This window comes from Amphichorda felina (genome assembly GCF_050947745.1).
Source record: "Amphichorda felina strain 45539 chromosome Unknown scaffold_2, whole genome shotgun sequence".
Taxonomy (NCBI): Eukaryota; Fungi; Ascomycota; class Sordariomycetes; order Hypocreales; family Bionectriaceae; genus Amphichorda; species Amphichorda felina.
This window is the reverse complement of record NW_028145048.1, coordinates 76,424-91,226: the sequence shown is the minus strand read 5'-3', so window position 1 is coordinate 91,226 and position 14,803 is coordinate 76,424. Positions and strand designations below refer to the sequence as shown.

The 14,803-nt window shown below is 50.1% G+C and overlaps 5 protein-coding genes across 5 annotated transcripts; 2 read left to right on the top strand and 3 right to left on the bottom strand.

The window, feature by feature from the left end:
- Positions 1–63: 63 nt before the first annotated feature.
- Positions 64–1,500, bottom strand: ACO1O0_001585 (uncharacterized protein; the record flags this gene model as incomplete). The annotated part of the gene is made up of 4 exons (XM_083191068.1): positions 64–433; positions 491–963; positions 1,241–1,260; positions 1,317–1,500. 4 exons carry the CDS (start codon positions 1,498–1,500, stop codon positions 64–66), a joined length of 1,047 nt encoding a protein of 348 aa, XP_083052282.1.
- A 2,268-nt stretch (positions 1,501–3,768) lies between these two features.
- On the bottom strand, positions 3,769–4,984 carry ACO1O0_001584 (uncharacterized protein; the record flags this gene model as incomplete). The annotated part of the gene is made up of 5 exons (XM_083191067.1): positions 3,769–3,902; positions 3,964–4,033; positions 4,090–4,412; positions 4,476–4,634; positions 4,693–4,984. The coding sequence occupies 5 exons, from the start codon at positions 4,982–4,984 to the stop codon at positions 3,769–3,771; spliced, it is 978 nt and encodes a 325-aa protein (XP_083052281.1).
- Positions 4,985–5,730: 746 nt separating this feature from the next.
- Positions 5,731–6,138, top strand: ACO1O0_001583 (uncharacterized protein; the record flags this gene model as incomplete). Its single annotated transcript, XM_083191066.1, has 2 exons — positions 5,731–5,802; positions 5,860–6,138. The coding sequence occupies 2 exons, from the start codon at positions 5,731–5,733 to the stop codon at positions 6,136–6,138; spliced, it is 351 nt and encodes a 116-aa protein (XP_083052280.1).
- Positions 6,139–6,213: 75 nt separating this feature from the next.
- Positions 6,214–7,571, top strand: ACO1O0_001582 (uncharacterized protein; the record flags this gene model as incomplete). Its single annotated transcript, XM_083191065.1, is given in 4 exon segments — positions 6,214–6,217; positions 6,230–6,732; positions 6,788–7,175; positions 7,240–7,571. The coding sequence occupies 4 exon segments, from the start codon at positions 6,214–6,216 to the stop codon at positions 7,569–7,571; spliced, it is 1,227 nt and encodes a 408-aa protein (XP_083052279.1).
- A 2,313-nt stretch (positions 7,572–9,884) lies between these two features.
- ACO1O0_001581 (phosphotransferase family protein) lies at positions 9,885–10,637 on the bottom strand (the record flags this gene model as incomplete). The annotated part of the gene is made up of 2 exons (XM_083191064.1): positions 9,885–10,334; positions 10,395–10,637. The coding sequence occupies 2 exons, from the start codon at positions 10,635–10,637 to the stop codon at positions 9,885–9,887; spliced, it is 693 nt and encodes a 230-aa protein (XP_083052278.1).
- Between the last annotated feature and the right edge of the window lie 4,166 nt (positions 10,638–14,803).

Here is a 14,803-nt window from a genome sequence, read left to right as displayed (position 1 = left end):
AGGTGTCTGCTGTGCGCGGTGCGACTCCAAGAGATGGACAAACCAAATATGAGTATTAGTCATTCATTGTTCATGGTACTGGTGGACTTCAACAGTTCGAATGATTTCTGTCCCGCCAAAGCTGGTCTTGCGTTGGGGGCTATTCCCACCAGCTCCGATGTGTTCACCATCTTGACCGCCACCGTGGATGTTGGTCGTGATACGTGATGTACCAGGAATCAGGGTCCCCTCGTCACTCTCGGCATCGTCCTTGTATGTTATCGTTCCATGATTGTGCGTCGCATTGCGAGAAGTTTTCTGCGAGCTCATCATCTCGAACTGCGACTTGGTATTCGACGAGTAGCCTGGAGTGTCTTTCTGGAAGATGGATTTCCATAGCGCGGGCATGAGTGGGAAACACGCGCAGACGAGGCCAATTCCGACCTCAGCGATACTATATATAAAACGTTGGCAATGAGCTATTGGGGAGGGCCTTGAAGGGAATACCTACCCGAGGAGGTTGATCTGCACAAATGCATATGTTTGGTCTTCGCTTTGTCCATTGTTTATGATAAAGACAAGCCGGACGAGACTGAAGATGCAAGCCATACCACCGACTCCAAAGACAACGGCAATCTTGATTTTGGCCATCAGGCCCACCTGCAACTGTCTGGTCAAGGGGCAAGGAATGAGGAGGACGACAATGTCGCTGATGAGGCTGATGATATTGTCGACGAGGATCAAGATGGGCTGGTTAAAGCATTCTCCATCAGTGGTGGCTCCCCAGAACATGGAGATGGGTCGGCAGATAAAAATCTTAAGCAGCATCATGGTCACGTAATAAACGGCCATGACCGCCAGGAACCCGTAGATCCATTTTACGTAGGTCCTATAGGGTGCAAAGATCCTGATGAGAAACAGAAGAATTGCCGCTTTTGTTGCGAAGACTGTAGGCCCATAGTTAACCATGGTCGCGTAGACTGTCTGAACTGCTGTCAGCTCCGGTCTTTAGAAAGAGCCATACGCGAGACTAGAAGTGACCACTCTTACCTGGTTATACTTGGTAACTAGAGGAGCTGGGACGTCCCACTGGTGCAAGCCACCTCCGTATCTTAACACTAGAGGGGGTGAGCTTCATGCCTAGAGTTTGGATGTATGATACCCACTTGCTAGACAAATTGCACAGTACCCCATGAATCCAACCTGGGTGGCTAGTTTAGTAACGAGCCGCTGGAAAATGACCGGAGGAATCGCATCATACATATCCGATGAAGAAGGCAACTGTGGCAGATGGTTAGCGGGTTTGATTAGACTTCATGCTCTCACTATGGACTTACTGTCGTCAGCTTGAAATTTCATAGACAGTTTGTAGCGACTCCATACCCGGAGTGCCATGAATAATGTGGTGACGGGGATGGCGATAACGTTGGACACAATGCAGATGTAGTACATCTCCCGGTCTGGGTTTTCAAAGTTCGACACCATGCCCTCAGGCGGCGGCATTCCAGGTTCGACGGCCATGATGGCTGTTTGCCGTGAGGGGGGATTCGAAGAGATTCTGTGGTAGGCAAACCCTCACCGACGGCGTCGGTGATGGTAGTGGCAAGTGGAACGCATGGAAAAATTTCAGTGCCTTTACGATGGGAAATACCTAGGATGATGAGCCAACCTCTAGGAGAGCAATGCCCTGGGACGGTCGAGACTCGAAGAACCAGGTGTGCAGGGAGTCGAAGCATCTTTGCGCCAGTGCCTAAAGTGGAGATGGGTGATCCCTCCCGTATCCGAGTATACATAGAACCTCCTCCCGACGCTACGGATAGTTGGTGGTGTACCCTATAGCTATGCAGATGTCATGTGGCGATTCATTATTGTAATTCTGGAGCTGCGCGAGTCCCAGCTGGAGCGTGATACCTCAAGCATGGATGACAGGGAGGACCCAGCTAGCCCCAACCCCCCCATTCAAGATCTCAGACGACTGGTCGATGTAAAAGACTCTCATTTTATGTCGGTTCGGGAACAAGGGGGCTGCTAGGCACATGGTGGCCGATAAAGTGTTGCTAATTACGCCGCTATGGGGACAGATGGTAATCAGTTGATTCGCAGGCCCGGCCTTCTGGTCTATGCTTGGGAAAAAGGAGACTATTTGTGGGAGATGCTGCGTCCCAGTGCTCAGGATAAGGTCCTGACCTTCGACCTATTGCCCATGTACGTAATTAAATGAGCTGGAGTCAGCCATGCTTTATTGTTGCCATGGTTCATAGATAGATTTAACGATGGGACATCGTAGGAATGGGCTGATCTCCGGTCCTATGATTGGGATCCCCTGCTAGTGACGGCCTCGCAATGATTGATGAAATAGGGTTAGAACAACCCCCGAGCAGTGGGAAGAACCCGAGGGGTCCTAGCGTGGCAGCCAGTGTCACTACCTCCATGTTATCCCATGAAGAGCTCTCTAGTCCTCGGAAGACGACACAACTGCCATTAGAGAAACGACCGATGGTGCTTGAGGTTCAAAATCTCGGCGTTTGGTATTGCGAGGGCCAAATTACGGGCCTCGTGCGTTGAAGCCAAAGAATCATCGTGGGCTGGTATTGAAATGACCCGTGGTATTCGGCAAGCAGCTAACGAAAACGGCAATGGCTTGGGATGATCGTTGAACCCGTTGGTCATATCGGGGAGTCTCTTGCAAATATTAATGTCTAATGTAACCCAAGGGGCATACGAGCCGAGCCTGTCGAGAGGCCGCCAAGAGAACAATATTTTCCACTTTACCATACATAGTCGAGTGGCACGATTCTAATCGAACTTGGACATTTACGCCTAGATATCACTATTTGGCCTTGTTAAATATCCCAAAAATGCATCCATCTTGGAACATTTGGCCTGAGCGGTGAGAAATTGAGAAGGAATCATGCGGTTGTTTGGATGTCTGGATGTCACCAGGGGTGATATGGCCGGATGGCGGGCCGGAGCCATGGGTTGTGGGCGGCCACGGCCCGAGTCTAGGCGAGTGGAGGTCGGTCCCCAAAAAGATTTAGGAGGTCTGGGCACGCTTACCGAGAGTGATTTTTGACTTCTGAGTTGGACAGTGACAGTGGTAATGGTGGTGGAGCCGTGAGGCAATACTGGATATCAAGTCTATAGAACGTTCGGTAAGTGAGGTTATTGGACTGCCCTTTTGTTACTATTTGCGTCCCCTCTTAGTCTTCTATGAAGAAGTATGACCAGAATACTTTCATGGAGCCCTCAACCCGAAAATCCCTGGATTTGGGATGGATATATATGAATGCACTTGTCCTCGACCGTCAGATGAGGCATACTATGCGCATGGATGGGTTGCCACTCCTCGGAAGGTTCCAGGGTTTTTGGCAAGTTTCAACTGATGCATGTTGGCTCGGACGTTATGCTACATGAATGAGGCAATGGTAGCCACGATTGGCTGGTTAGTATCACAGTTTCGAGGACTGATGGAGCATCGCACCATCGTCTCATGCGCCCTCTGCAGATCAATGACCCCCCACTCCCCATCACGGCGAGCATGGTCCCCGGCACCTCTTTAAAGTAACGGCGATTATCAGTAGGCAATTGGTCCCTAGATCTCCACGCGGGTTTTGAACCTAGCATCCGCGGGTGGATGAACCGGGGTCCCATGGCCTGTCATAGGACGTATAAAGGCCTGAATACGACGTAATGAACAGCGAACATAGTAAGGATGCACATGGTTTTCTCTCGCGCGAAAAAAACGCGGTGAATTGTATCGTTTTATCTGGATCTACGCAATACGCGCGCTTAGAAGATGGCCTGTGCATTGGGAGGCGAGGAGATACCACCCGGCATGTTGAACGGCGAGGACGACACGAAAAAAGTCCACCGGTTCAGCTGCTTGCACGTTTCGGCAAGCCTCTCCAAATCAAAGAGTTCTCCTGTGCTTCATTAGCGTCACTGATTCTGCCAGCAGGCTGTGGTGGGATCGGAAAGACGCACCGACTGGCATTCCCCAGCCAGCTAGCATGTACTCGTGCATAAGGATACCACCGGGGGGAGTCGGAAAGACCTGGGAAGCACCCGATTAGTGTCTTGAACAAGGGTAGACCATGAAAAGTCCCAAACCTCGAAGCTGATGGCATCCCCTGCAACAGCTGAGAATCCCGTGTTCCAGATCCACTTGAGGACATCCATGGTGCCTTCAATGCCCGCGTGCTTGGGGCTGGGGTTGGCCGCGTAGGCTTTCTTGGTGTTTGTGTCCATGCGCTGCTCCCACTCCTTGGTAACGCCAATGCGCACCAGCAGGATATCGCCTCGCTGAAACGTGATGTTGCACTCCTGTGCAATCTCAAGTATGTCGCTGAGCTTGATCTGATGCTGTGAAAAGGTCGTGTACTCGATGCCCTTCTTTTCAGCCCAGGAAACGTAGTCAATCAGAACGCCGCGTCCTGTATTATTCGGTCAGATATTAACAGTGTCAATGAATATGCCTGTTGGAATCCGGTACTCACCTGTGATCCCCTCCTGGGCCCAGTGGTGGATGCCGATGCGGTCATTGGAACGGTCCAGGATCTCCTCCTTGGTGGTTCCGCCATAGAAGACACGCTCTGAGCTGCCTTCTTCGCGAGGCATGGAAAAGTGTCGCAAGCCATCCCACTGACTGCTTTGCTCTGAGATGTATTGTCAGTGACGAACCGCGCCAGTATTTGTCGTTTAATGAAGACACACGTGGATTCAACGTGTAAACGTCGTCAAATGCGACCCCGTCGAGAAGCGGCACCATGCTGAGCTGGCATGGCTGGCGGTTGAAGGGAGCATACTCCAGCTTGGTCAAGTCCCAGCCGAGATTGACTCTGATCCCCGTCTTGATCTGTGTCTGAGCCGCCGCGAGCACTCTCTCAGGGGTGAGCAGTACCAGCCTACCAAGCCCCTCTTCGTGGCTTCCAGGCTTGCCAATCCATGCGCGCTTGGGATCCGGGAGCTCGTCCCAGCTCTTTTCCATAATCGAGGGATCTGACATCGTTTGAGGAGAAGATAAGGTAACACGAACAAGAGAGTTGAGTGATGAGTTGATCCTGTGGATTATGGGGGAGGTTTCCCCTCGATGTCATAATGATGCTGAGAGGCGAGCCAAAGAGGCTCTTTACCCCTCCGCGTCCATCAACAGGGATCCCACTTTGTGCGACCAATTGTGCATGTAGTTATCTGTATTCGTACCGTAAGGGTATTATTATTACACAGCAGACTTCGCACAGCTGTCAATCCTTCGACGCATCGAAACAGGCTAAGACGAATCAGCGGGTTGGGGTTACATGGCGTGGTCCACTGACTCGGCACAAGTGGACAGGGGAGGAAGCTGGGCTTGACCGGGTTCTCAGCTCTCTTGCTCCCCGTCGACCTGCATGTGCGCTGGTCTGGCCCACAGGTTGTCGGGAGGGAGTGGTGAGTGTCGCTCTGGTGGTTGTGGACGGGTGCTGAGGGCGGTATTTTTCTTTCTCTTCGATTTTATTTCATCTCCTCGGCAGATTCATTGTGTCCATTATGAGCAAGGGGAATGCGCATCCATGTTATTCCCTGTCGGTATTTGGGGTACCAACTACGGAGTACGTAGTACCAACATTGAACCTTGACCCTCCCACAGCTGACCTTGACACGGTTATTCCTTAAACACACTCTCCTCTTGATATTTTTTGTCGACTTCTGTGTGTGGGTGAGGTCCGGCCTTCTTTCTGCTGCATTAGGCGTCGACATTTGGTTGCAACAGCTATGCCGGAAATAGGGAACCAGACCAGTCTGTACAACAGGCTGGTCATCGCCTTCGTTGCGCTTGGAGGAACTGTGAGTTACTGCGACGATATTATGCCAGCGCAATACTAATAGTTCTCTCCCGCTCAGACCTACGGCTACGGAGCCTCCATCATTGGCAGCACGATCGGCCAGCCAGGATGGTACGCCTTCTTCGATCTCCCCGTCGACGGTGAGCCGGGCTACGACACTATAACGACGCCTGCGATTGCGACCGCCAATGGACTGTTTTCGGCGGGAGGAGCTGTCGCCTGCCTCATTGTCATGTGGGCGTGCGACTACTTTGGCCGCGCCCGAAGCATTCAGTTCGCTTGCCTGCTTGGTATAATCGGCGGCGCTCTCCAGAGTGGTGCCCAGAATCTTGCGTAAGGATTTACCACGCTCTTATACTCTATTTTAAGCTTACCACAGTGTTATAGTATGTTCCAGACGGGAAGATGGATCATGGGTATGTGTGTAGGCGCCATGTCGGCTGTGACTCCCATGTATCTGTCGGAAATGTCCAGCCCATACGCGCGAGGATGGCTCGTCGGCCACCATGCCATTTTCCTCGTGTTTGGATATATGCTATCCTCGTGGATCGGATTCGCCGTCTACTTCTCCAAGAATCTGGAATTCGGCTGGCGATTTCCTCTCGCGTTCCAGGTCGCACCGCCGCTGGTCCTGCTCTTGGGATCGCCGTGGGTCCCACGCTCTCCCCGGTGGCTGATGCAGAAGGGTCACAAAGATGAGGCTTGGTCGGTTCTCCTCCGTTTGCGAAAATCTGCCAGCGACCCGGATGATCTGGTTGCCAAGGAGGAGTATTATCAGATTGAGAAGCAGCTGCAGCTCGACTCCCAAAAGCTTGCAGCCTATGGGGGCAGTCCCTGGAAGGCCGTTCTCCAAAAGAAGAGCTATAGAAAGCGCATGGCCATCGGCTTTCTGACACAATGGGGTGCCGAGTTTGGTGGCCCTCTCATTATTGTAGGTGTGCACCGCGTGGACAGACAGTAACTTGACACTGATACCACACACCCAGAATAACTACGCCGTCATTCTCTATACAAGCTTGGGCCAGACTGGATACATGCCACTGCTCCTCTCTGCGCTGTGGCTCACCACAGCCGGCGTCATCTACAACCCCTTCGGTGCGTGGCTGCACGACAAGGTCAACTCGCGCCGAAAGATGTACATGACGGGTTTCGTCGGCATTATTATCACCACCTCGATCATGTCGGCCATGATTTCCCTCTACGCCGGAACCAATAATAAGGCGGGCAACGCGATTGGTGTCCTCTTCATGTTCCTGTACCTTGCCTTCCAGGGAACCTGCTGCAACACCACCATGTATCTCTATGTCTCGGAGATCTTCCCAACAGAGATCCGGTCAATTGGTATCGGCTTTTCGCTTTTCGGACAGTATGCAGGTAAGTTGGATGCTTCTATGGACAATTATCAAGCCTTCCTGCAGATGCTAACACCGATCCTTAGCTACCATCATTCTCCTCCAGACAGCTCCCATTGGCTTCGCCGCGGTGGGGTGGAAGTATTTCCTCGTCGTCATCTGCTGGAGCGTCTGCTTCCTGCCCGTCATTTACTTCTTCTGGCCTGAGACGGCTAGATTGACTCTTGAAGAGATTGGCAAGCAATTTGGCGACGACGTCGCCGTCCATCTCACCGACGCGACCGATGAGGAGAAGGTGGCTCTGGACCGGAAGCTAGCTCAAGGCGAGACACCAAACGAGACGACGACCGCAGGTAGTTCTCCTCCGCCCGAGGTTGCGACGAGTAGCAACAGTAAGATCGGTGACGGCAAGGACTAGACCGTTCTATAGCTTTTGGCAGTCTTGGAACACTATTGTATGTTGATTGCAGCCTACACGAGGTGTGGTCTTTCTCATCCTAGGAAATAGAGATCCGACAATTAATCAATCCCTTCGCAACATACCTACTTGGTCTTGGAAAAAAAAGGGGAGATACTGAAAGGGAGAGGAAAGTTCATACATCCGTTCTGTTAATAGATCTATAATCACTTGATGAGAAGATAGTGCCGATTACTTGACTGGTGTTTACGATACCATATCCCCTTCGCCGAGCGCGCCAAATCTGTCCACGAGTTCGTGGCTCCGGTCCGCTGTAAAGGGGAAGGGGTCAACCTTGGACCTGCCCACGATTGCCAAATTACGAATCTGACAGATTTACTCCGGTCTAGAATTATCGCAAAGGATTGCGTCATTGGAGTTGTGGGAGTTACTAGCAGCCTGAGGACATGGGTGTCTTCCCGCCATACTTAGGTGCCGGTTGAGGGTCTATCCGCGACTTCCCATACTTCGCCATATCGTTAGACAATGGCAAAGCTTCATTGGAAGCTGCCTACTACGCCCTCTGAAAAGGGTTACCTACTACTTCCTCTCATTTATACCTCTAGACAACGGCAGCGGGCTGAAGGAAGTCGCCGGTTCCACCCTCACTCATTATTAGATGCAATTCCCACTGAATGGTGGAGGCCTCTTATAAACCTATATATCTTGGACGGTACCTAATAGGTAAGTAGTCAGTGGTTGAACCCTTCCCAAATGACCGAGGCTAGAAGAAGGAAGGTTGGAATGTCACAAACCAATACTCCTTTAATATCCAGGTTCCTCCTCTTGTCACAATCTCAATCCATCTTCTCCATTGTCGACATTTAAATCAGCACATTGCCACTTTAGAAACGATCGTATGAAGCTTCGATGTCGACGTAAACCCTCTCCCGTGAGGTGGCCTTTTTTCTTACGTTTTTAAAGATCTTTTGAGGATGTCTCCCCCTCGTTGTACAAACGATCGGGGGGGGGGGGTTGCGCTACTGGCAGCCAAAGGTCGTGAACTGTATGCGGATTTCCTACGTGCGCTGGCACTAGCCAATCGAAGGCAGCGAAGGCAGCAGCGAAACTCAGAGCCGCAGCCCAGGGAGCTGGCCCCTCTGTACGAGACCCAGATTACTCCGCCAGATGATCTTGGGCTTAGAGACGCCATTAATCAGATGGAATTCGTCGGTCTTCCGGTGCTCGGGTATTCCTACATTGGTTTCCGCAACAACCATGCTCCTTCCAGCCCGCCACCATACGAACATTTTGTCTATGAGGGAGGACGGATGATTTCAACTATGTGAAGATGGAAATGTACTGGAACGACAAAGACAACAGGATTCCCTGGTCAGAGATTAAGGCGATTTCCACAGTTCGGATGATGAGCTCTATCGGATGGCCAAGGCAGACTTTGCAGAACGAACCTGGACGCGGTTTGGCATTGATAACTTAAAATGGGGGACACCGCCACGTCAATCAATGGGGCCACCACTGCGACCAATCTCGATAAGGCTTGGAAGTCCGAGAAGAATATTATTCATAGAGGGACATGGCGAAGTTATTCCCGAATGGCTTTTAGATCTCTAGAAGAAATCCCATATCATAGGGACGTAGAGGGGAACGTTTAGTGTTAAATTACGGGTTAATGGTTCGCGAGTAGCTAGATCAAAGCTATACACAATATACCCTTCTATTAAATTCCCTTTATACGCCTCTACGTATTCTCGTGTGTATTCTCGTGTGTATTCTCGTGTGTATTCTCGTGTGTATTCTCGTGTGTATTCTCGTGTGTATTCTCGTGTGTATTCTCGTGTGTATTCTCGTACGTAATGCCCTATGGTACGGCCAGAGCCTTAGCAGTATTAATACTAAGGTAATTTTCTCCAGTCGCCTAACTAGGCAAGAGGATGGCACTATAAATAAGAGTAAGGAGAACAATCCTTTTCGTTCTTAACCGGCAGTAATGTGGGAGCTGATAGGATGAATAAATTATGGGTGCTTAATGCTAAGTTAGATCAAAGCATGGGGCGTATGGGTTTCTTCCAACCCACCTCCCAGTTTTATCAACGATCCATACCTTATCGCTAACTTCTGACAAGATGGAAAAAGAGTTATCAGTTTATGCTTTACAGAAAACGACATGGAGGCTATGACAATGATGCAGCTCAAAGTGAGGATTGAAAGTAAGTATATATAACCCCGCCAACCAGTGTATTATGCCCGTCTCGTTCATTAGGTCGTTTTACGAAAGTAATCACGGTAGACCGGCGCTATCACTTAGGGCCAATCCTATTTAGAGACATAGATCGAATAATTGACGATCGGCTGTCCCAGTGCATCCACCATCACCTTATCGACATCGTCAAGATTGTCCAAGATGGGGTCTGGATAGGCGTCGTTCTTCACGTCCAACATGCGCCGGCCAATTTTTGAGAACGATCCGGAGGCTTGGACAATGTACCCAGCGACAACGGAAATGGCCCTGGTATTATCAACGCCTTTGGCCGTCGGCGTGATGACGATATCGGTTATATCACGCTTGATGTCACCCCATCGCCACTGGGTGACAAATTTGGAGAAGGAGGAGGGCAGGAAACTGGCGTCGGCAAAGTCAATAACCGTGACGCTACCGTCGTGGCCTATCATGAAGTTTCCTAGCCAAACATCTGAATAGCAAAAAACCATGGGCTCGCGGGTGAGGTCTTGGAAGCGAGTTTTGTTCCTAGTACGAGAGAGAAACTATACACATTAAAGTTAGCAGAGTACATAGCGCAAACGTGGAGTCGCAGTTGGATTTACCTCATTGAAATGCTCCTCGAGCTGCACGACGCTCTGGTAATCGACAGGGGTTTCTCGTAGATCAAAGGCGTCATTCCGTATCCTACCTCCGCCAGCGCCTCTGGGTGGCGTACCAGGGGGGGCGGGTATACGATGGAGTTCTGAGAGGGCAAATGCGATGGACGCATAAACAGCATCTTCGGCGGCTTCATCCTTGGCCCCCTCCAACACCTTCATAGCTGTCTTTCCAGGGACGTATTCCATGACGATAAAGGAATTGCGGGCTCCAAAACTAGCCGAGTCTGAGCTCATCGCCATCTCACACGCGTAAAACACGGCGGGTGCACGGACTTTAGAGCCGAGACGGCGTAGCTGCTTATGTGCCAGGTCCTGTGCCCGAACTTCCTGCCAAACGATAGAGGGGCCGTATTTAATCCAGAAGACGGGCGCCTCGGGAGGATGGGCGACGCCCCAGTTGTACCAGCGGTCCACACAAATCTATGTTACGGAGCCCATAGCGACGGCTGCCCAAGTCAGCTTATTCCAGATCAAGATGATGTCGGATGGACATACCCCTGTCTTTCTGTTGCACTACAAAGGAGTCATCATCAAGATGGCGCTCAGATTGAAGCCAAAACCAAATCCCATGATGACTTGATAGCCGTATTAAGCTAGCGGAATCCGACCGGGAGAGTGAAGGGAACTAAAGAGCCCCTCACCGACAGTTTGCAGGATATCGCCGGCGATCAGGAGATATAAGGGGGCCACTTTGATCTTCAAGACAATTATTTCCGCCAAGGTTATAGCAATAAGCGAACAGAGCAGAAGAGGCAACAGGCGGAAACCCGCTTCAATCGCAGACACTCCGTTGACAGTCTGTAAGCGCTGAGGGATGTCAATGATGGCAGCCATGAAGGGGAACCCAGTCAGGAATACGTTTCTAAAATGGATAACAATTATCATCAAAGCGAGAACGGGGATGGCGGGTGGTCACAGGCCACCTGTCGGACACCCACAATAGAAGCCCAAGAACAAATCGGTTGCAGCCACGTCTCCAAGGGAAGGTTGGCTCACGGGTACCCTTTCCAAGTGACAATCTCCTCTCCCAGACTATAAATCCAGTCTAAAGAACACCTGATAGGGGAAATGTCAATATTATCGGGGCACTATTCTAAGAATACGCTACCCCCGCCTGTTGGAGTGCAAAAATGAGCAGACCCGAGGCTGCCATAGATGCGAAGGACCCCAAGATATCGATGCGTTCCTAAGATGCCATCGACAGAAGCATTTTCAGATGGCCAGGAGTGGCTTCGTATGGAAAGCTGAAAAGGATAGATACGGATATGAGGACGATGACGACGGCACCAACAGGTGCGTTCAAGTAGAAAGCCCGCCTCCACGTGGTGTGGTCAGAGATGGCTCCCCTAGAATGGGTCCCAAAACGCTGGACAACGCAAAGACAGGAGAAACAATGGCGATTAATGTCGGGTATTTAGCTGGAGGGACAATGTGTAGCGTTATGACGGTGACCAAGGAGTATAAGCCAGAGCCGCCAGCCCCTTAGACATAGTGACCGATAAGCCTGCCACGGTTCAGTCAGGTGCAATCAGCACCACGCTGGGACCACTGGCAACGCGAGTAACCCCACAACTCGGGCTCACACAGTGAAAAGAAACCAAGCTTGTCCCACAACAAGCCTTAAATAGTTCAAGTAAAAGCACTATAATATGCAGTCTGTGCAGGGAGGGTGTACCATCACTACCAGCCTCATCCTAGAATTAGCATGAGTGACCTTGAGCACAATCAACGGGTGGAGGAAGTCCACCCCAGCTACGTACCAAGCAATCGAACAGCTGCGCTAGCTAGTCAGTTTAAGAACAGACATTTATCATAAGCTATCAATCAGAGGAGTGTCTCGTATGAAGCAATATCTACGGAGGGACACGGGGTTATTGATGGATTAAGAGCGGCCCATTATTAGGCATGAAGATGAGTGAAGAAGGGTTATTGTTCCTTGATAAAATGAGAAATATGGTACTCAAGGCGTGAAAATTCCTTTGGCACTTAGCCGCTAGCCTCTTCCTTTTCTATAATCCGCAATATCTATTCTCTTGGTTGGTAGTGACGTACAATAAACCCCTTCTACGACAAAGTTCTCAAGGTGTCCCTTCGCCGATTATCTTCTCTATCCTAGGGGAACATTCGAGCTCGATTCGTCCTCATCTCAATCCAGTCGGGAAACAAAATCCGTTTCAACCCAGGCAGAGCTAGGCCCCGGAAGATTCATATCCCCTTTCCAACCCAAGCGCCTAGCCTCGTTGGTCAATATTTCCTCCCATTTCCCCCACCCGTGTCGCAAAGTCGTGGGATCCGGTTGTGCGCCAAATACCGCAGCCTCACGTTGGTCCAGTTCCATAAACAAACGAGAGGCAGTTCCGTGCGTGGTTCGGATACCCTCTCGAGTCTTTCCATCATCTCCCACATGGTACTCAATGCCCCCGTTGGCAGCGGTTAATTCGAAGTCGATAGGTGCGCTTAAATGAGCCTCTAGACCTGTGCGAACGAGACAGACCGGCATTTTCCCCGTATCAGCATATGGATCAACATTATAGTCATCTGGATCCACCAAAATAGCCTCTGCCCGGAAACTAGGTTTCAGCTGAAAAATTTCGAGTTCCTCCTTGTCCAGGCTCTCTTGCTCCCAGCCATCTGATCCAGGTAACATGGCACGGGCACGATCCTCCTCACACTCTTGCCACACTTTATTATTGAGCGTAACACAACTGTGTCAATAACCGCCCCTATCGAAGATGTGTCAAATTCCCCTTTGGAGCACATAATTTGGGCAATGAATTGCCCATACTCGATGTCGCTTCAGTACGGACGGAACCACTCCCTGTAGAGCCAGTTCAGCAAAACAAGCTCCAAAGCATAATAGCACATCAGTGTATCCCGAAAAATGTACAAAGGAGCAACCTTATTGCAGCAGCTGATCTTGATGGGGAACTCGGGACTCATCATGTGTTTTGGCCAGTTGAATACGTCGATCCCACGCTGAAACATCTAATATTCACGGGGCCTGTAGTGGTCCATCAGATTATATCGGTGGCTTGCCTCTAATTGGCAATGGATATTGTGCAAAATGCTACACAGAGTCTTGATCCGATGGGGGGCCGTTGAGGATGGTTGTCAGGTAACAGAAGACGGGTGCGTGGTACAATATGAAGTAGCATTATATTTTTTTTTTTGAAATTACAGAGACAATGGAAGAAATGAGTCACAATTCTTGTTGAGAACCCTAAGGTACTTGGTATTACCGTTGGCTGACCACATGCCCTCTCAAGCTCCATGTGGCTACCCCGGAGGTTTATAGGCCTTAGACTTTAAGGCAGGTAATATGATTTCATATGATAATATTTCTGTCATTGAGGTTTCTATCACCATCTTTTTGTCACTAAGCGCCCTCTTGCTGCTCATCACTATATCCCTTCGGCCCCGATAACCACAGCCAGCCAGGGACTACCCGGTACAAGGCGCAGATAACGCGAATAGTTTCTAGAGTCTGGGTTCTCTAATTAGAAACACTCTATTCTTCAATCCCCAATGTTACCTTGTCGATCTCGGATATCATCGAGGATTAGTCAACGCTATAACGGCATCGGTGTCCATATAGATATTAAGTTTTGCCCAAATTCAAATAAAATCCAGCTTGTCGTGTTACATGCCGCGTCTCATCGCAACGTCGTTAATTCCCTCTATCCCCGGTGCTTTTAAGCAGTCGGCACCCATACTGAACGTTGCCAATTGTGTGCCAAAGGTACCGTAGGGTAATGGGAGTCAAGGTTGGATCAGTTGCGTCTTGGGTTGAAGCATGCCACCTTAAAGTTCAAGCATTGTTCAAATGATCTCTTTTAATACTTGCGATAAAAACATATAATTCTCTCTATTCTTTTCTTACTCATCTTATCTTTTGGTGTGGCATGCCTTCTTTGCAGGAGTATGATGTCGATGGCTTCGCTACTCACAACTCCCTAGGAGGGGACCCGCGAGTCGACGACACTCACATCATCAGAAAGTCAGACCGTCTTGACAGCAGCCGACAGCCGATAAATAAAATGAAGACGCCAGATCCTATTTCTGTCAGACCAATAAAAAATGCGTGAGTCATGGCCTCTTATCTGAAAAGTGGGTAAACCCCGTTCGTATAAAATCCTCTCTATACGCGAATGATCATTTTTGGAAAGCCGATCGGCTGGTGAGGCTATTCCGTAAGGCACAAGGCATTTCGCATTACTTCTGGGCTGGTACCCCTGCTCCATGCATGAAGAGTATTACTACTTGTCGCGTCTAATCCAGACCCTTTGGGGAAAATAACAGAGTATGGAGGAAGAGAGGAGCCAGGATAGCGTCAGGCGTCTTTGCTCATTCCA